The 27014-nt window shown below is 43.5% G+C and overlaps 8 protein-coding genes across 8 annotated transcripts; 5 read left to right on the top strand and 3 right to left on the bottom strand.

The window, feature by feature from the left end:
• Window positions 1-5383: 5383 nt before the first annotated feature.
• On the top strand, window positions 5384-6595 carry Aud_004870 (small ubiquitin-related modifier domain-containing protein; the record flags this gene model as incomplete). Its single annotated transcript, XM_043289806.1, has 1 exon — window positions 5384-6595. One exon carries the CDS (start codon window positions 5384-5386, stop codon window positions 6593-6595), a length of 1212 nt encoding a protein of 403 aa, XP_043145741.1.
• A 333-nt stretch (window positions 6596-6928) lies between these two features.
• Aud_004869 (RNA methylation protein TRM112) lies at window positions 6929-7401 on the top strand (the record flags this gene model as incomplete). The annotated part of the gene is made up of 2 exons (XM_043289805.1): window positions 6929-7114; window positions 7171-7401. The coding sequence occupies 2 exons, from the start codon at window positions 6929-6931 to the stop codon at window positions 7399-7401; spliced, it is 417 nt and encodes a 138-aa protein (XP_043145740.1).
• A 587-nt stretch (window positions 7402-7988) lies between these two features.
• Window positions 7989-11774, bottom strand: set1 (histone methyltransferase SET1; the record flags this gene model as incomplete). Its single annotated transcript, XM_043289804.1, has 2 exons — window positions 7989-8092; window positions 8153-11774. 2 exons carry the CDS (start codon window positions 11772-11774, stop codon window positions 7989-7991), a joined length of 3726 nt encoding a protein of 1241 aa, XP_043145739.1.
• A 3277-nt stretch (window positions 11775-15051) lies between these two features.
• Window positions 15052-17469, top strand: gfa1 (glutamine--fructose-6-phosphate transaminase (isomerizing) GFA1; the record flags this gene model as incomplete). The annotated part of the gene is made up of 6 exons (XM_043289803.1): window positions 15052-15056; window positions 15129-15199; window positions 15255-15486; window positions 15584-16977; window positions 17033-17194; window positions 17249-17469. 6 exons carry the CDS (start codon window positions 15052-15054, stop codon window positions 17467-17469), a joined length of 2085 nt encoding a protein of 694 aa, XP_043145738.1.
• Window positions 17470-18041: 572 nt separating this feature from the next.
• On the top strand, window positions 18042-18813 carry Aud_004866 (lumazine synthase RIB4; the record flags this gene model as incomplete). Its single annotated transcript, XM_043289802.1, has 3 exons — window positions 18042-18084; window positions 18147-18312; window positions 18405-18813. The coding sequence occupies 3 exons, from the start codon at window positions 18042-18044 to the stop codon at window positions 18811-18813; spliced, it is 618 nt and encodes a 205-aa protein (XP_043145737.1).
• Window positions 18814-19025: 212 nt separating this feature from the next.
• Window positions 19026-20177, bottom strand: Aud_004865 (proteasome core particle subunit alpha 7; the record flags this gene model as incomplete). The annotated part of the gene is made up of 4 exons (XM_043289801.1): window positions 19026-19367; window positions 19418-19744; window positions 19834-20014; window positions 20170-20177. The coding sequence occupies 4 exons, from the start codon at window positions 20175-20177 to the stop codon at window positions 19026-19028; spliced, it is 858 nt and encodes a 285-aa protein (XP_043145736.1).
• A 3238-nt stretch (window positions 20178-23415) lies between these two features.
• Aud_004864 (mating alpha-pheromone PpgA) lies at window positions 23416-23724 on the bottom strand (the record flags this gene model as incomplete). The annotated part of the gene is made up of 1 exon (XM_043289800.1): window positions 23416-23724. One exon carries the CDS (start codon window positions 23722-23724, stop codon window positions 23416-23418), a length of 309 nt encoding a protein of 102 aa, XP_043145735.1.
• Window positions 23725-24891: 1167 nt separating this feature from the next.
• On the top strand, window positions 24892-26477 carry Aud_004863 (isocitrate dehydrogenase (NAD(+)) IDH1; the record flags this gene model as incomplete). Its single annotated transcript, XM_043289799.1, has 5 exons — window positions 24892-24924; window positions 25126-25186; window positions 25258-25332; window positions 25424-26327; window positions 26390-26477. 5 exons carry the CDS (start codon window positions 24892-24894, stop codon window positions 26475-26477), a joined length of 1161 nt encoding a protein of 386 aa, XP_043145734.1.
• Window positions 26478-27014: the final 537 nt, after the last annotated feature.

Here is a 27014-nt window from a genome sequence, read left to right as displayed (position 1 = left end):
GATATAAAGAATTTCTATATATCTTAATATGCTAACCAAATATTAATAAAATATTAAATAGCTACTTTTTTATAAAGTCATTTTAGAATACAAATAAGGTATAACCGTATAAATAAAGTCCTAAAAATCTTATTGTCTTAAGACTTTAGTAAGCTTAGCTTTATAAGTCTATTAATATTATAATATATATTTATAAATTAGGCTACGACTATATATATACTATGGTATGTTGAGTAAGTAATGTTAGTATGGTGGGTCACCGAACTGCGTAGAATTAGGATGAACTCTGTGTCTATATCATTTAAGGATATCTAGTAGACCATGACCATCAACATCAATTCTTTACTAAATATCTATATGGCAATATGACTCCTTCTACACCTACTTATTTTTAACTAACTAGAGATAAGCGCCTGCAAATCCTAACTCTGCGCTCACTAAATATGAAATATGAAGATATTGCAAAACACTTAGGTGTTTCTATACATTAGGTCTAGCTAGCCTACCAGGCTAGTCACCCTACCCCTTCTAAAAGGTCTGGTCGGCCGTTAGTAATAAAAGATGAGGAGATAGACTATCTTATAGGGTTTATTACCTTATTAAGGTATGTAAGATACCTTACTTATAGAGAATTAGCCTTACATCTTGACCTAGGCTATTCTCAATGGGTAATCTGATCAGCCTTACTTTCTAGAGGCTATTAAAGATATATTACTTAAAGGAAACTACTACTATCTCCTAAGAATAAGCAGAAATAACTCCTCTGAGTATAAGAGCACCTTAACTAGTCTCCTAGTTAATAGGAAGCTGTACTATAGACTAATAAAACCTAGGTAAATCTAGGTCGCTATATACATATGTGGGTTACTCACTATAAGGATGAGGTCTTCCATGAAGACTATATTATTAAATAGCGCCCATGTAAGATAGGATGGATGTTTTAGGGCTTCATTTTATGGAACTACTAAAGGCCCTATAATATTCTGGGAGAAGGAATAGGGAATAATTAATGCTTAAAGCTATATTTAATATATAGTGCCTCTTATAACAGAGTATATCCATCATCATCCTTATCTTTAAGTAGTATAGGATGGTGCCCCAGGCCATGATGCTTAATCTACTATCCAGGAGCTTAAGAGGAATAGAGTCTATATAATTAGATAGCCCCCCTTCTCACCTGATCTCAATCTCATTAAGATGGTATAGAATTAGATAAAGAACTATCTTTAGGCAAATTTCCCTGAATATATAACTCTATCTAAGCTTAGGATAGCCCTTAGAGAGGCCTGGGATGCTATTCCACCTAATTTTCTGTAAGATCTACTAAAATCTATGCCTGAAAGGTGCCATGCAGTTATTAAGGTAGGTGGTGGTCTCACTAAATTTTAAGATATCATTGTGCGTGTATGTATATTTGATAGGGCGTGTATATAGGCTAGAAACCCAACTTTACCTAATAAAGTAGTGATTTCCAGTGGAGCTTACTAACATTATTTACTCAATATACCAGAGTATAATTTTCTTTATTTTTATACTAATCTTAATATTATTTAAAGTATATCCTTCTAGAATTAAAGAAGATATAATATTTCTATATAAAATATATAATAAATTACTTAATATTTATTAACTTTATTAATCTTTTTAATCTAGTAATTTTTACTTTAATTTCTGTAATTAATTTTAGTACTAGCCTAGTATTTCTTAATTTTTATTTAATAAGGTTATTAACTTCCTACCTAGTATATAGTAGATATAGATTCTTTATTAAGGAGTTTATTTTAGATTTTTTATAGCTAAATCTTTATCTTTTAAATATACTTCTAGGTTTCTATTTTTTAGAGGTTTATTTAAGGTTTTTAATAATTTATTAATTCTATTATTATCTTTGTTAAGCATAGTATTTATTAGTTATTTCTCTTTTTCTATGGTTTAGAAGTTAGATTCTAAGGATATAGTTAATTATTCTATCTTTTTGGAGATATATTAATTATTTATACATAGATAAAAACTATCCTAACTATTATCCAGTTAATTAATTATTATTTTTATAATATTCATTATTTCTTTCTAAATTAAAATTATTTTAGCTGCTCTTTTTATAGCTAATATTAATTTATTATATTAGATTAATATTTTAGAAGATCTAATACTAATTATTATTTTTATAATTTCTTAATAAGCTAATTAGGTTTGTAAAGAGTAATTAGAACTATAAGATTAGCTATTAAGGTCTAATATAAACTAGTAAGATTAGTATAGAGAGAGGGTATGATAACTATATATTACCTAAGTAAGGAGAACTAATTACTAAGTTATAGAATACTTAGTAACTTATAGAGATAAATATAGTGTATTATATAACTAGGTGCATATATCAGCATTATGGGCTAATATAAACCCTTAACACTTACTATCACTATTATTTGAGGAATATTATAATCTATCAAGCAGTTTAAGAATTTTCATAACTGCTTATTAGAATTAGATTATAATTAGTTTAGTATAGTATAAGAGCCAAGGCTGATTTTATAACCCTTCTATCTATATTTATAGTAAGCTCAATTATTTTAATAATATAACTTTTATTTATATATTCCTTTCTTTAGTAAATCAGGGGATAGATATAATAATAGTATTTTAGTAAAAATTTGTTAGATTTATTAAAGAATTAAGGCTGTATCTAAATATATAAGATAACCTCTTATTTATATTTGATGAATAATAAATTTATTGAAATTAACTATCTATTACCATTTCTCTATCTAGTATAGGTATATATAAAGTTTACTAGCTTCAAGTTAGTAATAAATTTATAAATTATATATTATAAATTCTATCTCAAAAATCTCTAATAATTCTTATGGAAAATATAGTATAAAATTATATTACTTAATTTCTTTAAGTACATCTCTTATATTATTTCAGATATTAGTATTTTCTTTAATCTTTTGAATTTATCTTAAACTTTTTATTTAAAGATATCTATGATAATGATCATTATTATTAGCTTGTATTTAATATTTTATTCATGATTTTTATTCCCCTTTGGCTACTAGAGTAATACTTAATTATTATAATTCTTTAAATTTTTACAACATTAGAACTAAGACTTTACTTATTATAAAAGTAAATATAATTTATTTGAGCTTTTTTATTATTATATATAAAGATAAACTTAGGATTAGAGGGTTTTCAATATAGCTCAAGTATTTTAATTAGAATAAAAAAAGATAATAAGAATTAGAAGCTATAGATATAATTATATAAATATAGTAATCTTTTTCAGCTAAATGTTGTTATAGTAATTATATTTAATTAAAAAAGTTTAATTATTAATTATATAGTTAGATTAAGTTATTTCAAATATTTGTATTATTTATATCTTAGATAGTAAGGTTAAATTATAATTATAATTAAATACAATCATCTTTAAGTTATTATTATTATTATTATTATTATTATTATTATTAATGTACTTAAGTTTAGTACTATCTATTTTATTAAATAAATAATTAAATAAAAGTAGAATTCTAAGCTATAAATATTAATGGTATATTAAATTTACTTTGAAATACCTTGAATAGCCTAATTCAATGTTATTCTTCTAGGTTAGACTATTAGTATACTATTTATGATTTACAAGACTTAAAGTCTTAATATCAATAATTTATAATCTTATTGCAGGGAAGAGCTAAAGAATATCCTAGAGTAAAATAATTACTAATGTTAATAGATATCTAGATTAGCCAGTAGTCTAGAGAGATTAAGAATAATTCAATATAACAATAATAAGATCACTAAGGTATTTCCTATTAAAATTAAATTATTACTAGTATCCTTAGTAGAATTAAGATTACATCTTTTAATTCTACTATAACCAATTCAAATCCTTGGAATTTTTTTGATTATTTCTCAGAATTAAGTATTATATATTATCTAATCTAGATATACTACTGGATGTATATGATTGCAGGGTGAGATGGAGCCTTTAACTTCTCTATATACTCCTTTGAACGTCAAACCCATATACCCATTCATACCACCACACTAGTACACTACCATAGAATGTCACCACTATTTCTTACCTCATCAACAGGCTATCTACACTGACAAGTAGATTGCTTACATGTAACCTATAGAATCTCTTCTTTTTGTGCCATATTATAGAGAAACTAATATTAAAGGTATTTACTTAGCTAATTTCATAAATATACAGGCCTATGGTGTTCAGATGTATACATTTAACATATATTATTTATTATGGGAAAATAGGCTTACATTGAGCTAGCTCTCTATGTCATACTTGCAGGGTTGCCCTATAAGGCAACCCCATAACTAAGTGAAATGTTCAGGTAATGCATTGGCCGCATTAATAGACAGCAGATATAGAGAGTAAGCCATGCGACAAGATATTGGGAAATTGGCAATGGATGGATCATTGTGCTGAGATATAAAGCACTACATTCATTAGTACAGACAAAGAGCTGAAGAATGACTGAACACATGAGAATGAGACAGACCATTGTTTCCCCGAATGAAAGCATCCCCGTAACTTCGCCTTAATTTGCCATCCACAAATTCCTCAGATCTCTCCAGGGCAATATTCATATAACCATCTACAGATTGGAGCTCGCCTGTGGGGTTTATCAGCACAAATATAGTCATGTAAAGAACGGAGATGGTATAGAAACCTCTGTAGACAACTCCCGAATTTAGCTTTACTGTAACTGGAGCACCAATTATTTCGCTAAGGAAGGCAGATGGATCCCTCCCTTCAGAAGAAGCACCGTTCTCCATAACTCAGTAAACACCAGTATGCCGATGGTTGATAAGGTAAAGGAAAGGATAGAAGTAGAAGAAATGATAGTTTATAGCTAGCTGTTGGACTTGGAGGCTTAGTAGATGTTTATAAAAAAAGGAAGTACGTAGCTGAAGACAAATAGGCGGAGTTCTCACATGACAATGATTTAAGCATTAAAGGCTCTTTGACCATGCCCACACGTGGTGGTCCCACATACATATTCTATAGTCCCCATTAAAATTACTACATAGTGACCATTGCACAAAACAAATGCGCTCTAAATGTGAACCAGGTGAGCCAAAGTAGTCAAAACCAAAACTGGCATAAGAATATAGAGAAAGATAAACAACAACCGATCACAGGAGAGAGTCACTATCCTTCTTAGGTACTTCATTTCTTTTTAAATGAACACTGGTGTGCCAAAACTTCCTAGTTGGCTTGGTAATCTGATTTCAATGTGTGGCACTATCCGCAAATCAGCTCAGATTTGCACTGTGTAACCTGATCATTCCAACAAGCAAACCAACCAACACCTCGATTATCCATGCAATATAGCCGACGAGCGAACTGACTGGCCTGATGCGGTCATTCTTCAAGAGGCCTTCCTGGGCTAGCAAAGGAGACGAGCCAGTGAAGTCTGACTTCTACCGTCGTGCTGGACAAATCTACGGCGATATCATCACAACGAACAGGGAGGCTCGGGAGAGATCTGACTGCCGCAACAAGCCTGCAGCTGAAGATGGCAGGGCACGAAAACGCCATCATGTGCTGGATGATGGGAGCTTGGAAGAAAACACGTCCTTAGGCCTTGACGGTGGTTTCGAGCACAATATTTTATCGAAGAGTCAACAAGAGTGTGCATCTTCAAAGTTGACACCTTCTCCCTGCGACACTCTGGCGGAGGAAAGCATAGACAGCGAACTACAGAGACCGGCAACGACATATTCGGGTGTTCTAGACATAAGCGGAAATGTGCATCAGGATCATGACTCCGACTTAACCTTACTCGCGTCAGCCCAGCGCTGCAAAATGAATTTCAAAGACTCTTCTCAGTCTAAAATGAAAAGAGAGAGCAAGAGCATGAGCACCAACGAGCGTCTGGATCATCAGAGGGAAGCACGAGGCCAGAAGAAGGCACCAGGCGCTGGAATCCATCAAATTTCTGGCCCCAGAAGTGAAGATGTTATTGTGCAAATCCTGATTACCTCGCCGATTGAAGGCACAAAGCCGCTCATAGTTCATAGAAAAATGTCACAATCCTTGAGAGACGTTCGTCTAGCTTGGTGCAATCGTCAAAATCTATCGACAACAGTGCAAGCGTCTATATACCTGACTTGGAAGGGCAGGAGACTATTTGACGTCACAACGTGCAGAAGTCTCGGACTTGATATTAGCGAAACCCCAACTGACGATGAGGATATTGACAAGTATTCACAAATGGATGGGAAACCCTTGCGTATCCATATGGAGGCTGTAACAGACAAGCTTGTTGCCCCGGATACTCAACGACTTTCGCCTGTACTTGGTTCGCAATCGAAATTGAACGAGGGGCCGGATCAAAAGCCTTTAGTCAGGCTTGTATTGAAGTGTCCAGGGTTTGATAAGTTCGAAACAAGTGTTGCTTCGAACGGGCCTATTTCTCAGGCTATTACTGCATTCCGGCTCGCAAAGCGCATACCTTCAGAGCGAAAGATTCATTTGGTGTTTGATGGTGATCTCCTGAACCCTAATGCATTTTTTACGGACTATGACATAACAGATGATGATTTGGTAGATGTTCTAATCAAGTGAATGAAGCTGGTGATCTCTTCAACACTGCAGAAGATGCGGACAGTAGTGACTGCAACAGATATGAATGGGATATGACATATCAAAAGACTACCCAGTGCTAAAAGCTTTTTTTCATATTATATGTTGTAGTGAATACGGAACAAGCCAAAAAAAAAGTGAAAAGGGGGAAAAAAAAAAAAGAAAAGAAAGAAAGAACAAATGAAAAAGGAAATAAAATTGCTACCTACACCCACTTTCCGCAGGGTCTGAGATCAGGAACTATATTCCTTATCTTATCAAAGGCCTTCACTCAAATTTCACTCCAGCGTCCTATCACTCTGTGATACAAACACAATGAAGTTAGTGACTGCGAATTTTTTAACTTGCGCCGTCAAGGGGTGCAAGACGTCGTCAGCGTCATTTCCTCTCCACTTCCATGAAGCTGAGCTTGAACTTGAGGAGCTTGACTTCCAACCGGAATTCATACGCAATATTATTCCTCGCGTTGACTGGGATGGACTGCGGGTGACTGCGAATGAGGTAAGGTCGAATGTCTCCTGGTCTCGCTGGCATGTGTAGTTCCTGACATTCCCAAGCTTGGATTCTCCAATCTTCCCGAGAGAAAGCCCGAAGGGGACGCCCTCAATGACGAGCAGACATTGAAGGATCTGCATCGGTTGCTACTCGAGACACATGTTATTGAGGGAAAGTTGGTGTGCGGGAATTGCGGTCATGAATATATGATCAAAGAGGGAATTGCGAACTTCCTCCTGCCAAGTCACTTGGGTCTGGGATTCCCTGACCTCATCTATGTGATCGCTTGCTAACAGTCCATTTAATAGTCTGAAACCATACTGCATGGGGTTTGTCATCTCAAGTTTCCGCAGTTTGAGCTTAGGTATATTGCTCAGATGAACCAAGACCATAATGATCAGCCCACCTAAGCTGCCTTGTTAAAGGAATAGCAGCTGTGGCCTAACGGGTTCGAAATTCTGGTTGTATGACATACTTCCATAACAACATGCATTAATACTGTGGAATATATCATTGCAGTATTTCTCATATTCCCATGGTGAGCAACCGAGTGATTTGAAATTTATTGTACAAGGCATGTGTGATTCCTTCCGAGTCGCCATGAGCTAGATATCGGTGCCCCTGGGGCACGAAAAGAAGCCAATAATACATGTATACTTGCTCAAAGCTGAACAGAACATCGTAATGCGAAAGTTTGGAGCCAACTCCATCATTGTCTATGAAACCACGGCAGAGTGAGCAAGAATCCAGGCGGATCTAAGTGCGGCGCAATAAACGAAAGAACTTTGAAACTCGGAAGGCTTTTATTCTTGCCATTTTTGCACTTCATAGTGAGTGCAGGAGTGCAGTGTCCAGGTCAACAGAGGTATGTCGGGTGGCCTTAATTGAGAAACCCCTTACAACCAGTCGAACCGCAGAGACAGGGAATTCTGTCGTCACTGTCCCATTCCCTTTCGAATTTGTAGTCGTAGGTCAGCTCTTCATCTGCGTACATGTTAGCTTATGTCCGAATGTAGAGTCAGTCGGCTTGTCTGTCAGAAATACCTCTTCCAATGTCCCTGAGAGCATATATCACAATTCTCTTGCTACCATCAACCTTGATGATCTTTGCAGTGCAGTTAGGAGTACAGCTATGGTTAATGAAGCGAGCGATACCCCCTCGTTTGGTGGCATCTATAACAGTATTTTCGTCGATTCGGAAAAGGTAGCTGCTACCAATCCCGCTCTTCAAGTACTGCCTCTCTCTCATGTCTGCCACCTGCTGCCGCACCTTCTCACCAACATACTCTATGATCATATCATTCGCGGATATGTTCTCTTCCGCGTAGAGACCCCAATTGTGAATCGCTGACCGAGCAAAGCGCACTGGCTTCTTTCGTTTTTTCAACTGGTTGAAACGGAGAACATCACCATCTCCACCTTGCATAGGGAGAGCCTGTTTTTGCGCATTGATGTCTGCAACCAGTCTGCGATTATTGACCCTTGTCGATCTTGAAGTGGACTTAGATATCGTCTTCGCCGCGGAGATCCTAGCAGCTTCTGCAGCAGAAGCATGAGGATCGCTCTTTGCGTTGGCCTCCCGTTCTTCTCGGGCCTTCTGAACTTTGATACGGTGAGGCAGGTATTTTGACTTTTCCGACTCCAAGATTCTCTTTCTTCCTTCAGTCCGAGCAGCTCCAGTTGGGTTGCAAACGTAGTAATCTGGTATTCTAGTCTCTTGGTGGACAGGCCCACTTTCACCTGGACGGTTGAGAGCTTTAATCTCTTTCTGTCTCCATGACCATGCCGATAGATTTCCAACCTTGGATCTCGACTGCCCGTCCAGGACATGGCGAAGGAAGCAGAGATCCTCCTCATCCTTGACGAGATTCTGCCAGCCGTCCAAATCCAAGATTATGGTCTCATCATCATCAACTGTCGGACGAGGTTCATCATTAGACACCCCCCATTCGATCTCTGTAATCGGGTCTTCATGGCTCTTTGCAATAGTGGATTCGTCAGGTAGTGGTGGCTGAACGTCAAGATTTGCTCCTTGTATGACGGACTTGATTTGAAGCCTTTCCACATTCTCTTTCTCACCGTCCTCCTTGATTGACCTGTCTTCCAATCGACGCAGGAATTTACCCTCGATGCCAGCGAGGTCTTCGGGCTTCACGGTGCCAAGCTCAGCAGCTTCTGAGTGTTGAGACGCCTCGTTGAACAGCGTATTTTCAGTCTCCACAGAGTGATTCAACTCTGATCGCTCGCTTTCCTCCTTAGGTCGTTTACGCACTTCAATGCCTTCCGCGGCCCTTTTCCTTTTGCGTGTAGAGGAGAGACCCGGCGAATGATGCCGAGAATACCCGTCGACTGGTTCGTTAAGGACGGTACCGCTATCTCCATATTCCAAGCCTAGGAACCGCGCTTCATGCCTTTTGTCTTGGGAAGCTAGTCCATCCAAGGGTTCTGACTCCTCGCCGTCATCGGAAATTGAAGATCTGGAACTCATCCGACTCGGTGGACGACTATCCTGTTCATCAATATCCCTCGAAAATGGAGTTCGTTGGTCCTCGTCAGAGTCGTCGACATCATGCAACTGCTGTAGTCTGTGATAGAGAGGTCGTACTTCCTTTCTTCGAACAGGCTGCTTACGCCTCTCATCTAAGAAGGCGGCATCAGCACGGTTCAAACGGCGGGCTTTTCTGATGCGTGGGAGTGCAAGTATGTTAAGACCATACGGGCTGAACGAACGGCCGCCTGGTAGGGAAGACTGGGAATTGTTAGATCCAAAAGTATCAACATCAAGTTGGAAAGTATGTCTTCTAATCCCCTCAGGATCAGGAATGCCCAGAGCTCGCCTCTTTGAAGCATGTCTGTCAGGGTCGAGGTAGTCATATAACGTTGGGGCGGCGATGCGTGATTTCACATCCTCAAGAAGCTTATCTTTCAAATCGCGGACGATGAGAGCCAGGACTTCCCTGCATGGGTCCAAATCAATCGCTCGCTGTCTCTTTTCTTCCTCGAGATCCAAATCCGCCTCTTTTTTTAGCCTCTCTCTCTCTGCCCGTTCCCGTCGCTCTGCCTGGAGTCGTTCTGGGCTCGGGCTTCGCTCATAGTTGGGATTTCCATAAGGCTGGCTTTCCATATTCATAATGTAAGTAAAAAGAGGCTTCATATGGCATACTTTGAAACAACGCTCGGTTTCCTCCTCGCCGCGCCTAGAATTCTCGAAGATGATATAGTACCCAGTTTTATCGCATCGAATATCTTTCCAGTCGAATAATTTGAGTCTTTTCTTCAGATGCGGAATCGTTGTGCTCAAAACAGGAACGTAGCAGTGTGCGATGAAGATGTATGGATCCCGCTTGATTTGCCCTAATATGGGGGTTTCCTCTATCAGAGAGGGCATGGCGGGCTTGACAAAGCTCGCTCTTGGACCTTCAGGCACAGCGGCTACCGGACGCGTGGAAGATCTTGAAGGGCCTTTGGGTGCTGTCGGCGGTGGTTCATTCTTTTTTGCTTGAGGCTCGATTTTTGCCTCTTCTCCGACTGTATTTTTCCTATGTCCCATTCGCTGAGACTCAATGGCCCTTGCAACAATTCTGTCTGAGACAGCACCATCTCGATCTAGTTCAACCCTGATCCTTCGTGTCCCAATCCGTTGCTCCTTCTTGCATTCAGCGTAGGCTCGTCTGGCCGCGGTCGCCGCTGGCATTGGCCCGGCACCTCGAAAAGAGGTGCTGTCTTTGTACTTGACTGAACATACTCCAAGAAATCGACCTGTAATAGGGTCTGTGCGGTTATTTATCTCTGAAATCTCACCGAAGCTTGAAAAAAGCGCGTTTATCGGAGCAACTGGGGTTAGGGGATCGAAGCCAGTGACCACTATTTGGACTGGGGGTCCAGGACCGATAGTAGTTGCAGTATCATATGGCCACTGTTTCAGTCTATAAGGAGCCGGCCTGTATTTCGTCTTCTGCTTACAGCCTGCACCTCGAGTGTAATTCAGAATGCTCAGACGCGGGTCTGATGAACAGCTGTCTTGTTCATTCACCACAAAGTCCACATATTGTGGCTTTCTTTTCTTTTCCTTTGATGATCTTTTCTCAAGATCGGGGTCGTAAATCAACCTACAACCCTTGATTACACCACTGCGCGAGGTTTGCGACCGTGGAGTTGGCGGTGTATGAAGGGGCGTAGCAGCAAGTTTCAATTCATCGGTTGCAAACTTGTTCGATTCGTATTCGGCCACTTCAACGGACTTGGATTGATGAGGACTCAACTTGCGAGGCGGAGACGACTCTGCGTTGGTGACCGGGGTGAGATTATCGAACCGTGCCTCGTTCACCTGCGTTGCACGACACTGAGCAAGCGATGCACTTAAGATAGATGTATCCGTACCCGTTATGTCCGTGTTCGTTTCTCCAACGAGTTCGCATCCGGACTTCTCTAGACCCGTGCCGGTTTCCGATACAGATACGTCAGGTGAGCTGCCATTCGTTGAAATATTGGCTGCGCTTTTTCCAGAAGAGCAGGGCAATTGTCCATTGCCTTCCTGGACATGAAATTGATCCTCGGGCCGATCCTTGGAGCAAGATCGATCTCGCGGGGCTCTGACTCTTTTTTGTTGAAGGACAGACGGGGCAGTGGGAAAGAAGTCCGCAAAGCCTGCCGATGTGCGCGACATAATGGAAGATGGCTCACAAGCCGGAAAAGAACAGGCCGCGATCAGAACGCAGCATCCTTGACCGCGGTCTATCTGCTCATGCGATGACCCACGGCCAGGGAAATTTCCTGACAGGATGGCACAGGTGTCAACGCCTGCTGGGGAATCGATGGGGGTAATTCTTATAACCCGGAAGCAAGGAGAAAAGGGAAGTGAAAGAAGTAAGTGTTGACGTATAAACGAGACGAAGAGAAGTAATAAGATTATTAGTAGTGGAAGTAGTGACCTTGATAATTCGACAGTACTGAGTACTTGGGGCTCATGGGCAGAAAAGCGGAGTTGAACCGGAAATGAGCACGCCTGCCGACGCGATCAAGCTGGTGGCCCAGGAACGCGAACAAAGCCAGTCACTGAAAGACCTTGTGGCCGGGGAACTATTTCCATGAAGTCGGCGCAGGTTGGGTCTCAATTCTGCTAGATAGATGTCCTTGAAAATAAGGCCCAGTGTGCCACTGCAGAAATATCTATAAAATCATTGTGGTGTTGAGAAGAGGCTAGGTTACGAATGTCTACCACTCCTTTCAAGACATACCAGAAGATTGCATTGCTGACTACTCCATTCCTCTGTCACCAATTCCGAGATCCTCCTGTGAAGTTGTACAGAAAACACAACCATTGATGGGCTTTCTGGAGTCACGTCGTGCTTTCCACGCGAAGTTTCGATATTCTGATGTTTATACTGTTCTGCGACTCATGATTACGTTATTGTTCACGAGATTGCAGGGGATATGCAAGATTCTGATTCATCGTTCTGGCAGATGTACATCCATGCAGTACTGTCGCCCCTTGAGGCGCGCTCCGACTGTCCATGAAACTACGCTTTTGGTAAACCTTTGTTCCGCCCTTTTTTGGGAGGATATCACCCAAAATTTCTTGATCTGTCAAAATTTGATTTTCAATTTCACCGATTGACATCGAGTTCCCAGGCCTCGAGCTATGCTATACCCCCGTTACCAGAGAACATAAAGCGACGCCCGCCTGCCAACTGGTTGAGATTCTGTAGCGAATGGTCTCGGGGCGATGCCATGTCCTGTCGTGTGGTAGCTGGACGTGATGAACTCGTCTATTTTACGGGGAAGATTGAGGCAAATCCAACGTGCGTCTCCCACGGTCAGTTCCATCTAGCCTGCCCCTGTCGCTTTTGTCCGATTCTTCATGTTGTTCTGCTTAGAGCAACATCTGCCCTCCTCATGTAATCTTCTCATGCACTTCAATCAAGCTTCGAGCTATTCAGCGACCCCAGAGTTCAGGTAGCAGCGGTCTCTTTGCGATGGTGAAATGTGCCGAAACCCCAAAATCTTGTATTTACAAAGGAAAAAAGTAAAAAAGACAAAATGAATAGAAAATTTCTTTTTTTTTTTAAAGAAAAAAGAGGAAAGAAAGAAAATACCGTAATAGCCGTACTGGGGAGTAGTTAGGATACATGACAAAGGAACAGCAAGGCGCAGAAAGTAAGAGTGAGCCGGAGTGGAAAGAGACGCAACATTGTCGATGGACAACTCTGGAGTCATTGGAGGATACCTTAATTCAACCCATGAACTACTCCGTCCCGATGGAATGGTAACCAAATTTGTGGAACTTGGACTGTTATTTACTATTGCCGACTGAGGTAGTTTAACGTTCATACCTTAGTTTACTTTATTTTGCTATGGAAGAGTTACTAGATGGTAGTTTGTACTTTGGTGGTTATATTAGTGTACTGTTCCACTGCAGCAAGATTACTGATGGATGATCATATGGGGGTCTTCTTTGGGACTTGTAAAATGTTACTAACCTTGGTCCACATATCGAGTATCTTCAAAAGGGGTACCTTACCATACAGAGTGAAAGGTAAAATTTATATGTGGAACTTAGTGCGTGATGTTATAAATAGTAATATCTAGGAAAATAGCCTCACATTGATGGTTGTTATTTTCCTCTGTCTACAAAGTACCTTAGTGTACAGAGTACAGTACTCACGTACTCCTGGTATATTATTGGATCGTTAACTAAGAGTCTGTAAGGAACCCTAGTCATGTATATATCTCCATTAGCTACTACTTCATTAATTACAATGATCATGATATGTGTATTCCTGGATGTTTATATAGCTAGAAATGCGCTTGTTAAGCCCTTAGGAAGTGATTTTATTGTAACTTTCCAGTGTACAAAGCAATATTATACAAGCTTGGAATCAGTGGCGCGGATGATGGGACCAGTGGCTGTGTTTCTTAGATCAAATATATTATATTGGGAAATTTTGAATACGTTGAATTTTCCTGCAGGTACTGTACTTAACTTCTATCAAATCATGGTAGTGTCATAGCAAGGCTAATGCTCTGTGGACAGAGCCACACCCATTACTACTAGAAAGAATAAAAGAGATAGCAGATATCTACAAGTACTCGGGATGTTATTTTTGTACCCTCCCAAGTGAAAAGGAATGGGGACCAGCACAGTACTGTGTAGAAGGCTAGGTAGTACCAGGGATAGCCTATTATTTAGTTACCTGTTCTGTATATAGCAACACTTCAGCTCACACACTCTATCCATCTGTGTTTATTTTTAACACCCACTATTATCTATCCACCATGATAGCGTCGGCACCAGCATTTGGTAGAGGGATAGGTAGCTCTCCACTCCTATGTATGTCAATCATCAATGTTTGTCTCGGATCGACTTGGGGTGAGACATTCCAGCAGATGTGTGTGTGGCTACAAGGCGCAGACGTTGCAGCAACCGCTGGTTGTTGGCCACTTCCTAACTTCCTCACTTGAATAAAGAAGCGTGAGAACGCCATCGCTCCATTCTGTAGCAGCTTCCCTGGTCCTGAGGGTGGGTCTATCCTGTAACACGGCAACATAAAACACAACAGCTCCCCCCTCCTCTTAGCTTGTTGATCCTGTGTCAACTCAACTCCCCTCTGCCTTTCATTATCAACCCCTCCCTTCGCTCGTTCAGTTGTTCGCCTTGAAAGCACTCATCCATTTATTCAAACCTCACAGAACATCGTGAACAATTCAACAGCAGTCGACAACCAATATCTGCCTCCACCTCTACCTTAGGGCAGTCTCATTAACTCTTTTCCTCGTTGGGGATTAATTACTCTCATCATCCAGATTTCTTGCCTTCTTTCTTCACAATCCCCCTCTTTTCCGGCCTTTTTGGTCTCCTCAAGTAAAAAGCTTCCTCTGGGAGTCCTAGTCTTGCCTTGCAACTTCTCCAAGCCCATCCAACTCTACCTGAATAGTCTTCCACGATGTGGTATGTCATTTTGAATAGACCCTCTAATTTCTTTCCAAGATAATTAATATACGGTCTGTTAACGTGATTCAGTGGCATCTTCGGCTATATCAATTACCTCGTCGAGAGAGACCGTAAATACATCATTGATACGTTGCTCAATGGTATGTGACTCCCCTCCATTTGCTCTGATAGCAATCTTACGGTCATGAAATGCAGGACTCTCCAGACTTGAATACCGCGGTTACGACTCGGCTGGCTTTGCGGTGGACGGTGACAAAAAGAACGAAGTTTGCGCCTTCAAGGAAGTTGGTAAGGTCGCGAAACTGAAGGAGCTCATTGAGGAATCCAAGCCCGACATGACGAAGACTTTCGAGTCCCACGCTGGTATTGCTCACACACGCTGGGCTACTCACGGAACACCCTCTCGCCAGAATTGCCATCCTCACCGGTAAGTGCATCACCGGTCTCAGCAAGTCATTTGTCATTCAACGGGCAACCATAAGTTCCGGTCCATTGGCTAAACTAACGCATATTTTGTCCGATAGGTCTGATCCAAACTGGGAATTCGCAGTTGTTCACAACGGCATCATTACGAACTACAAGGAACTCAAAGCTCTACTAGAGAGCAAGGGTTTCCGGTTCGAGACTGAAACTGACACCGAATGTATTGCGAAGCTTGCGAAATACTTGTACGACCAGCAGCCCGACATTGAGTTCACAGTCCTCGCCAAGGCTGTTGTGAAAGAACTCGCGGGTGCTTTTGGTCTCCTCATGAAGTCTGTCCATTACCCTCATGAGGTAATTGCGGCTCGCAAGGGTTCTCCGCTCGTCATTGGCGTGAGGACATCAAAGAAGATGAAGGTGGACTTCGTTGACGTGGAGTACTCAGAAGATGGACCACTTCCCGCCGAGCAGGCTTCTCAAAACGTAGCTATCAAGAAGTCTGCTACCGGGCTTCTGGCTCCACCTGATAAATCCCTCCTGCACCGGTCGCAGTCGCGTGCGTTCCTTTCAGATGATGGCATCCCCCAGCCAGCAGAGTTTTTCCTGTCTTCTGATCCCTCTGCGATCGTTGAGCACACAAAGAAAGTGCTTTATCTGGAGGATGACGATATCGCCCATGTCCATGAAGGCCAACTGAATATCCACCGTCTCACGAAGGATGATGGTACCTCGAACGTGCGCGCTATCCAAACCATTGAGCTGGAGCTCCAGGAAATTATGAAGGGCAAATTCGATCATTTCATGCAGAAGGAAATTTTTGAACAGCCCGAGTCAGTTGTCAATACCATGAGAGGTCGATTGGATGTTGCAAACAAGCAGGTCACACTTGGGGGTCTTCGGCAGTACATCTCCACTATTCGTCGCTGCAGGCGAATCATTTTCATTGCTTGTGGAACCAGCTATCATTCATGCATGGCCGTACGTGGTGTCTTTGAAGAGCTCACTGAAATCCCCATATCAGTTGAACTTGCCTCGGACTTCTTGGACAGGCAGGCGCCTGTTTTCAGGGACGATACTTGTGTTTTCGTCTCCCAATCGGGTGAGACTGCCGATTCGCTCATGGCTCTTCGCTATTGCCTTGAACGAGGAGCATTGACTGTCGGCATTGTCAACGTCGTGGGATCTTCCATTTCTCTCTTGACCCACTGTGGTGTGCATATCAATGCTGGTCCCGAAATTGGCGTTGCTTCCACCAAGGCCTATACGTCCCAATTCGTTGCCATGGTCATGTTCGCACTCTCTCTGAGCGAGGATCGCGCTTCGAAGCAAAAGCGACGGGAGGAAATCATGGACGGTCTTTCGAAAATCTCAGGACAGTTCAGAGAGATCCTGAAATTGAATGATCCCATCAAACAGATGTGCGCGAAATTTTTCAAGGACCAAAAGAGTTTACTTCTTTTGGGCAGAGGCAGTCAATTCCCCACGGCTCTCGAAGGTCAGCATTATAGTATCCCCACTTCAGGTATTTCAGACGCTAATAGATTCCGCAGGAGCACTCAAAATCAAGGAAATATCGTATCTTCATTGTGAGGCGGTCATGTCCGGTGAGCTGAAACACGGAGTCCTTGCTTTGGTCGACGAGAATCTGCCCATCATCATGATTCTTACGAGGGACAATATCTTCTCGAAGTCTCTGAATGCTTATCAGCAGGGTGAGCTATCTTTCCCTCCTGCCTTCGTCTTAGACAACTCTAACCATTCACCAGTGATTGCTCGCGGTGGTCGCCCCATTGTGATTTGTAACCATGACGACCCAGAGTTCTCCTCCGCCCAGACCGAAAAGATTGAGGTCCCAAGGACCGTCGACTGTCTGCAAGGACTTCTCAACGTTATTCCACTGCAGCTTATTGCCTATTGGCTTGCTGTTGGCGAGGGGCTCAACGTTGATTTCCCGCGCAACCTCGCAAAATCGGTCACTGTTGAATAAATCATCATATCACCCATGGTACGTAGGGTTCGTGGATCTGGCACATGAGTTGTTAGAGAAAGAATGGTTTCCGGTATCTTTGTTACATTGTTCACTTTACACATCCATACCCCAAGGGGATGAGAAGAAGTGGTACAGTTACTGTCGTCTAGATGCCAATCTTATCAACCTCTGCTCAATTATCATGCTGGTCATTTTACTAAATTTACATCTGGGACTCTCATGGTTGTTTACATCCGGGAACATCATCTCCCTTTAGTATATGTTTAGTCGCATGAAACCGATGTTCAGTGGTTCGCAGATCGGTATTCTAAAGCTAAAGCGCCAGCAAGGAAGCACACTTTTCGTACCTTGCACTCTGTATATAGGTTTTGCTGGAAACTGCATAGGTTGGCTCATGGGTACAGAGTAGCTCCCTGTAATTTCCCACCAAGCGGGGAATCGGTGTCACTGACTCCCAGTTCCCCACAAGACTTTGTATTCCAAAGAACCAACCCCCTCGTCCTAACGAACCACTTGTTTCCCCGAGTCATCGACAACGAACTTTCAGAGGAAAACACGCTTACTCAAAAATGACATCAGTGAAAGGGCCAGGAGCTGCTCAAGCTTTTGATGGTGAGGGATTCATCTATATTTCCGTGACGCAGTTTACTTATGCTTCCTCTCCCTCTCCGAAGGCGCTGGGCTTCGCGTTGCCATAGTTCATGCCAGATGGAACATGGCAATAATCGGCCCTCTCGTGGAAGGGGCAAAAAAAAGCCTCTTGGCAGCCGGAGTACTTGAAGAGGATATCACTCTCGAGACTGTGCCCGGCAGTTACGAATTACCCTTTGCTGCTCAGCGGTAAGACATGGCGATTCCAAACGCGATAGGGAGACACAGCCATGTGTTCTGCCTTCCTATTATAGGCCTATCTGATCCGAGATCTCTACTAGAATGTACGCAGCCTCGCAGCTCCAGGCCGCCAAAGGATCATCATCCGCGGGAGGGATCAGTGCTACGGATTTATTATCGTCCTCTACTGCAGACCTGAGTAAGACATCGCCAACCTCGACTGCATCTAAGCCTTTTGATGCAATTATTGCTATCGGTGTTCTCATCAAGGGAGAGACAATGCATTTTGAGTACATTGCGGATGCGGTGTCCCATGGGTTGATGCGTGTCCAACTTGATACTGGCGTGCCAGTCGTTTTCGGAGTGCTCACTGTTCTGACGGAAGAACAAGGCCTGGAAAGAGCTGGTCTTGGCAAGAAGGGGATGCACAATCATGGCGAAGATTGGGGTAAAGCCGCCGTGGAACTTGGTTTGAAGAGAAGAGACTGGGTGGAAGGGAAAATCGTTTAGTCTCACGGCAATTAGCAAAGGTAAATGGCTTTATGACGGAACCAGAGGTAGGCGCAGTTACAACACCCGTCGCTCGACAGGCAGAGTGAAAAGGCCCCAAAAAACCAGTGGGCCTAAAATACGAGTGACGATAATTAACCCCTTGGCCGCCCTAAAGAGATCTGATTATCCTTGTATTGTATTGTCGGGTAGTGATACTTCAATTTGCGAATCTATTCCTCCATTCGCTCGCCTTCATTGCCATCATTCTTTGTCGTCTCTTCCTCGTCCTCGTCTTCCCCCTCCAAAGCTCTCTTCGCTGCCTTTTCGGCCTCTTCAAGAAGTTCCCTAGGCACCTCTTCATGCTTTCCTTTGGTCGGACCGTCTAGTGAGCTGATCCAAGACATCTCCAACTCAAACTCTTTATCCTTGCTGTCTTCGTGGGCCACGTATATGATTCGGGCGGCTTCTCTGACGGCATCGAGCAGAGTCAGCTTCTCGGAGGCAAGGTCCAACTTCTCAAGTTCAGCTTTCGCTGCCTGTCTTCCCTTGCCAGTGGCCGCGCCGTAGTAACCCTTATCAAATTAGCACGAGAAAGGAGGTTGAACGTCCACAATCATCTTACCCAGTACAGCCCACTGGGCTCGATCATATAAAGACCCGGCCCACCAACCTTCGCACCTGAAATTTTACCGCCGGAACCCGAAGCCGGTCCGGTTCCTACTTGACCATCAACAGTAAGCTCGGTTTCAGAATCCCAACCTCCGACAATAGCTGTAACTCCAAATGGCCGTACACTGGAGTAGAGAGTGTAAGCTTGGACATAACTGCCAAGACGATTGGCCAGGGCGGAGATCGGGATGGGCCCTTTGTATACGCTTCTCCACGAGGAAGCTTCGTCTCTAGCTCGCGAGACGAAGTGACGACCATCTGGGACTAGTCCCGCCGAGACCTGGGACACGCGCATATATGAATTAGCATGCATTAATTCGTAGCAAAGAGACGCTGCTCTGTCAACATCAAACATTATTGTTGCCTTACAATGCCCACATGGCGATCCACTGTCGCGATCTTCTTATTCGCACCTGGCTTCAAAAGCTTACTCGTGACGATCTTTTCTACCGCCAGGACAACTCCGTCCTTGCATCTAATACCGATGGCTGTCCCTCCATTTTCGACCGCCTTGACTGCGTATTCCACCTGCCGGGTGTATGAGTACCTCCTAGCTAGGCAGATGGAGTATATCAAATACCTGGAAATTGCGACCGTCTGGAGAAAAAACGGAGTTCGATAGATCATATCCAGTACCGATAGATGTCTATAATGAGGTGAAGTCAGATTTTTGGATTATTTTAACGTCACAGAGGAGAGAGGGACTGAACCATAGCTGTGACGTTGGACAGACAACCACAGGTGCGATGAGAGCAGTGGCAGGAAGGTAAGTATCAATTAATGAGATCAATGTTCAGGCAGGAACAAATGACAAGTAAAGAGAGGTACGATGAAGGCAATGGATCAGATGTCAATGATATAGGAGAGGTTCAAGATAAGATATGGCAGCAGTATGTGCAAGCTAACTTGCTGGCTGCAGAGACGTGGATGCTAAGGTAGGTAGCTGTGATCGCGTCACGGGGTTTCTGCCTATCACTACTGTACGTAGCTACAACCGTTATTATCACATAATATTATAATGTATAACTAAAAGAAAATAATGCACATAATATGACTAATACCTCCAATTATACTAACTACATAACTCTCCAAGTCCATCACTTAATAATGCTTAAGGCACTGCAAGTCTAAAGACAGATGGAAATAGTTCTAGATAGTAAGGGAATTGATACTTTACCACCTTTTCCTTCGATAAGACTCATGACTTATGAGGAGGTGTGTCTCCTCTGTTATATATGGCGCGAAGTTCACCACAAATCTCTAGCATTTGGTTTGAGTCTGTTCACTGCGCAAAAGCAGAAGATGCCCTGTTTTTGTTGATTGTACTCTGTACAAGCCCCCGCTTTAAGTAAACTCACGTTGTTGCGTGCCCAACCTGTTGTTTTGAGTCCCAATTTCTTAGGCATCCAACGAACTATATGGACCTCTTATCGCCATTGAAAGTCCAACTCTTTCTCCTTTTTGATCCCAACCATTCTCTTTTTCAATTCCCTGATCTCTGCTTGATGGTAGAGTCATCAGTTCGATTCCAGTCTCTGTCTGTCAGACTCGCTAGACAAATTAAGCATATACTACGCATATCCCGCCCTCACGCCTGCGTGACGTTCCATAATAGCTAGACGGTATTATTGATTGATCTTTTTTCTGCCTACACTTCAGCCCAGCATTCTTGAAATGTCCTCCTCTATTCTGCATACGTGCGCCTTTTGCGGAAAAGTCACAGACGTGTCTACCGCGCTAGCTGCATTCATTATGAACCCTTGTTGTGCAGAGGTGGGATCTTTTCCTTGCCCATCCTCGGTCTGAGCTCCTGACTAGTGACGCATTCAGTGTGGCCTATCGGCGTCTGAGAGTAATATTGCAATGCAGAATGACCTTGCGACGCTGTTTGCAAAACAGATGAGCATGGGGTCTGGACCACCAAAGGACAAAAAGGTCCTCCGTCCGATCGTTTATAGTATCACACAGCACTACCATCATTCCTCGCATGTGGCGCGCCAGGCAGCAACAGAGCCTATGGACTTAAGTTGATTCATTTGGTCGGCAGGAGGGGCTTCGTTGCTGAATATAGCTAAATTTGATGGAAGTGACTCTTACGTCTTCAACCCCTTCATCTAGGAGCCACAGTTGGTGTTGATTTTCCGTCTGTGTATAGAGAGGTATTGATTCTTGAACTTGGGTCTATTAAGCGGCGACCTTTGGGATGCACCCAGGTGGCGCAACCCTCTCAAAGCCATATGATAATCAAGCATGGGGAAATTATCCGTACAACCTTATGGCATCGAACGACCACAGGAGAATAGCCCTATAAGTTCAGGTAAAGTCAGTCCACGAGTAATTCGTGAATTCGCATGTGGTAAGAGCTCAGTGATATGACTCTGAATTATGCTTCAGTGTGTTACCCTGCCCTTGTTCATCTGGCATTGTCAGCGCGAATTTTTGCTCTGTATCGCTCGCACTGTGTTCTTTTGAAACTATCTGGGATAGCTATCTCGTTAGTACAACTGTAGGGACTGGCTATCCTATATCAGGGGCCTGTGGCAGTGGTGGAATGTCCTAAACACTCGATGGCATATCAGCCCGCACACTACAGAGATAGATATGTTCGGAGAGTGGAGTTGCTCACAATCCATGCATCAACCCTACGGCTTCAACTTGACTTCTTCTGTCTTAGTGGAATCGATGCTGTTATGATTTCCAAGTCCATGCTTGGGAGTCCTGATAGATGACATATGTTTCCTACATTTTCCCTTCTCCAAGCTCCTTCCTATGTTTTGATGATGGTGGGGTTGCTGAACCCCATCAACTTTATCTCTGTATATACTAGGATTACCAGATCCGACCTTGGTGAAATCAAGTAAATATCCTAATCAGGGTCAGAACGTATCCCCATGGAGAAATTGATCACCAAGGTAGTAGATTTTACTCCTGTATCCCTCGTAGTGGCAGCCTATCTGGTAACGTACATTTATGCAGTCCTGCACTGCTTGTTATGAATACCTTTATGGGTCCAAAAAGTTTGTCCCAACTGAAGCAATCTGCCTGAGTTATCCTGCTCTGTGTATTTTCGGGTAATCTTGGAAGACAGACATCTAGAGGCCATAGCAATGAGGCTCATTTCTGTTTGTCTAAATTCCCATGCTACTACACCTATGCACTATCCCCAATGACAGGCATTAGTTAAAGTCAAAGAACACTATAATTAGCACAAGTTGATTAATGTGCACTGTTACTGTGATTTCCAGCACTTTGGGGAATTGGATTACTCGACAAAAGACTACAATCTTGTTTTTCAGGACTTTGTGATATGGCTTCTTACAAATATCGCATCTCGATCCGCGTGATTTTACCACAGGTCAAACAAGTACACATAAGTTAATGCGAGGCAAATCTTGCAGCACTTGAAAGGTATGACATATGCCGGCTCAACCATTGTAAGAAGAAATAATGACGAGTTAGTTGTCAGGCCAGAGTGCCATGAGAACACAAGGCTGTCTCGCCTTATATATGTCCAGTCCCCATGTCAAAACACAATATCGACACGAATGCTTGGAAACAAAACCCCTGCTCGTCCATCAGCTTTGTGATATTTCATATCTTCCCCTCGAATTGGACCTCCACGTATTAAGACGCTCCTGCATCGGTCCCCCACCCCAAATTTCAATAGCCAAGCAAATAATCGTAGCCATGATTGAAGAGGACATTGGCAGTACATGGGGCGCCAGAAATCAGCCCTGTGACATCTCGCCTCAGTATGGAGTCATAACCAGCCCGAGATACTCCGGGGTGTGACGTATCTCGAACAACTGCAACAGAATAAAGACCATACAGCGTCAGAGAAGAAAGGAGGGGTTCGGTAAAGAGGAAAATAAAAACAGAAAAAGACAACGAAACTGGTCGAAGGAAGAAAACTCGTTGGTGGAAAACCGCGAGGGGTAATACCAGCTTTTCCTATTCCTCCTCAAAAGCAGCCATGGCATTAGCAAAGGCATCGGCAGAGCGCTTCACCTCTTCAGCGGCCTCGGCAGCTCTCTTCGCCTTGGCGCAACCTTGACCAGGAAGATGGCACCACGGAGTCTGCGGGAAGGCCTCCGCGACGGCCTCAGCGACGGCACTAGCTGAACGTCTGACCTCATCCGAGGCATCAGCAGCACGCTTAAGCATGTAGCAACCCTGGCCAGGAAGATGGCACCACGGCGTAATGTCTGCCTGGACAGCAGTGGCAGCGAGGGTAGCGAGAACGAGCGAGAGGAGCTTCATCTTCGATGATCAAATGAAGTGGAGATATAGAAATGAATGCGTCACTGTAGAGTAAAGCCTGGCTTTGAATTGGAATTGATGACTTGATATCAACCAAGAGATCGATTCGAGGCAGGTCTCATGAGCTTTTAAGTAGGATCATGGTACAGAGACCTTGCCAAATGCAACGCATGGAGATGCATTCCCAAGGCTTGAGTGATTCTATCCAAATCTTGTCGGAAAGCTGTGAAGCGGGGGAATGAATAAGAAGTGTGCATCCCATGAATAGATCTCAATCAATAGCAACCGCAAAAGCACCTCCTTATAAGAGTCAGTCTTTGTGTTATTGATCCATAGTTTTGAAATAGCATTGAGATTGACCGGGATCCATCCAGGCCAGTTATTCACCTGGAAACTCTTTTATCATGATGGATAAAAAATGTGAATAGCAGGTGCTCGAGGCATTTATGTGCAGTCAATAGTGTCAATAGACAATTGCCATCAATAAAGTTAAGCTCCTCAATAAACTTTTGCATCATCTCTTTCTTTTAGCAGTACTGGAGAGGTCTTGAGGTTGATTGATAGACTGCTAAAACATTAAATATACTCGGAATGGACTGCAACAGACGTGGTCAAGGAACAGAGGAATATCCCCCCTTGGGTACCGCAGAGGTATAATGATCTCTCTACCCAACAAGCCAAGAAAAAGAACTTTTGATCATGATGTATCTCTGTACGGAGTACTCCGTACTGAGTTTAGCGTTCGTACAGATAGACTGTCCTGTCAGTGTCTAGCGATAACTTGCAGATTACAGCGACTATTGTCTCCAGCGACCCTTCTTTCTCGCTTCTTCTTATTCATTGTAAATAATCAAAGCATTTTTACCTGTGTCTATGTTGAGGACTGATGATATAATGACGCGGAGAGGGGGGAAAGATAAGATCGGGCCGTGTTCTGAGACAGGCACTGCGCAAATAAAGGATGGAGGACGGAATAGACACCTTACCTGATGGATGCCGAGATGATCCGCCGTTTTTTCCGGCGCCTCCTTCTTCCTCGTGGCCGTGCACCTCGTTTTCCAACTCCATCCGTCGTTTTGTCTGCGCGTTTTCTTGCTCACCAGGGAACAATTCTTTTCATCTCCTCTCTTCCTGTCCATTTTCTTTTCGTGTCCACTGCCTCCCAAAATGTTCTCCTTGCGGACGGCGCAGCCCGCGCAGGTTAGTGAGACCCAACGTCAGATAGATTGTGTGGCTCGTGGTCGAGCTTTTTCTCATTTCCTGTCCCATTTTCCCCTTCTCTTTCTGGCTACTCCCCTCCGCCCAGCAGCAGCATTGCAGCCGCATTGCAGTAGCTTTATCATTCCCCGTACTTCGACGTCGTGTTGTTGTTAATTAAAGCTAATTTCTTCTATTCTGCAGGCTTTCCTCCGCCGCGCAGCTGGTGCAGGCTCTCTAGTGCACTCCTCGATCCCAGCAAGATGTACGTATCTTCAATGCTTTTGCAGCGGGACTGGCTGCTTTCCTATGACATTGATTGACTTGGGTCTCCAGCTTTTGCTAGCGTGCAGTCCGACATCTTCAAGCCCACGAAGTATGGCGGCAAGTACACCGTTACTCTCATTCCAGGTACCTATACCTCACCCCTGGCGTTTCCCGCGTTTCCCTGAATGTCAATAGTCGGTATCGCTGACACGAAATTTTTCTCTGCGATGCAAAGGTGATGGTATTGGTGCGGAAGTTGCCGAATCAGTCAAGACCATCTTCAAGGCCGACAACGTTCCTATTGAATGGGAGCAGGTAGATGTCAGCGGCGTCGATACAGGCAACAAGCATTCGGAGGAGCTCTTCAAGGAATCCATCGCCTCTCTTAGACGCAACAAGCTAGGTCTCAAGGGTATCCTGTTCACCCCTGTTGAGCGCTCGGGTCACCAGTCATTCAATGTTGCTCTCCGTCAAGAACTTGATATTTTCGCTTCGATCGTTCTGATCAAGAATATCCCCGGTTACAAGACACGGCATGAGAACGTTGACCTCTGCATTATCCGTGAGAATACCGAGGGAGAGTACTCCGGTCTTGAGCACCAGTCGGTACAGGGTGTGGTTGAGTCGCTGAAGATCATCACTCGTGCCAAATCAGAGCGCATCGCCAAATTCGCGTTCGGATTTGCTCTCGCCAACAACAGGAAGAAGGTCACCTGCATTCACAAGGCAAACATCATGAAACTCGCCGATGGCTTGTTTCGCAGTACTTTCCACAAGGTCGCCGAGATGTACCCTACTCTGGAAGTCAACGACATGATTGTCGACAATGCATCTATGCAGGCCGTTTCTCGACCCCAGCAATTCGACGTGATGGTCATGCCCAACCTGTACGGAGGCATTCTATCCAACGTTGGCGCTGCCCTTGTCGGTGGACCTGGTGTGGTTCCTGGCTGCAACATGGGACGTGATGTTGCGGTCTTCGAGCCCGGCTGCCGTCACGTTGGCCTGGATATCAAGGGCAAAGATCAGGCTAACCCCAGTGCTATGATCCTTTCTGGATCCATGCTTCTTCGCCACCTTGGCTTGGACGACCACGCAAACAGGATCTCCAAGGCCGTGTATGATGTGATTGGTGAAGGGTGAGTCCACATTACTATCGTCTTTTTCGACGGTCCAACTCGGCTAATTCTCACATCTTCAGTAAAACGAGAACTCGCGACATGGGTGGACAAGCCACCACTCACGAGTTCACCAGAGCTGTCTTGGACAAGATGGAGGCTGCTCTGTAATTGCTACCGATACCACTCATCTCCTTTCTGCAATTCTCATGATGACGAAGAAAAAATGGTCTGTTGTCGTGTTCGCTGAAGGCCTTGCTAGCTGGTTAGACCTATGCTTATACTTTGTACCACTTACAACCGCATACAATGCGAGAAGACGTCTACTGTATATTCGAGGCGATAAACATGATTGTGGGATAGGGAGTAAGTGTTAGATGCGTCGTTATGAATAAAGGTGCTTTAAAGTTTGCTTTTGTCGAAATCAAGGGTATCATCAATCGGCAGTAATCTATGAGCCTATCTTTGCTCCATGAGCTTCCACACAGCATGAGACATCCTACCCCAGGCTTGACACACGAAATTCTCTTAGAGGATGGTCCACCGCCCATTCCGAACCAATAGACCCCTGATTGGAGCGGCTCTGATCTGAAAGCACCCCTTCGAGACAGACCCATCTGTCGAATAGTTTGTAATGTTCGTGAGAGCAGGAAGGCCTTTCGTCGGATGTCAAACGGACATATCGGATGACTGCTCAATTCAGTTCAC

Source organism: Aspergillus udagawae, assembly GCF_001078395.1.
Source record: "Aspergillus udagawae IFM 46973 DNA, scaffold_3, whole genome shotgun sequence".
NCBI lineage: Eukaryota > Fungi > Ascomycota > Eurotiomycetes > Eurotiales > Aspergillaceae > Aspergillus > Aspergillus udagawae.
This window is presented reverse-complemented; position numbering and strand designations above follow the sequence as displayed.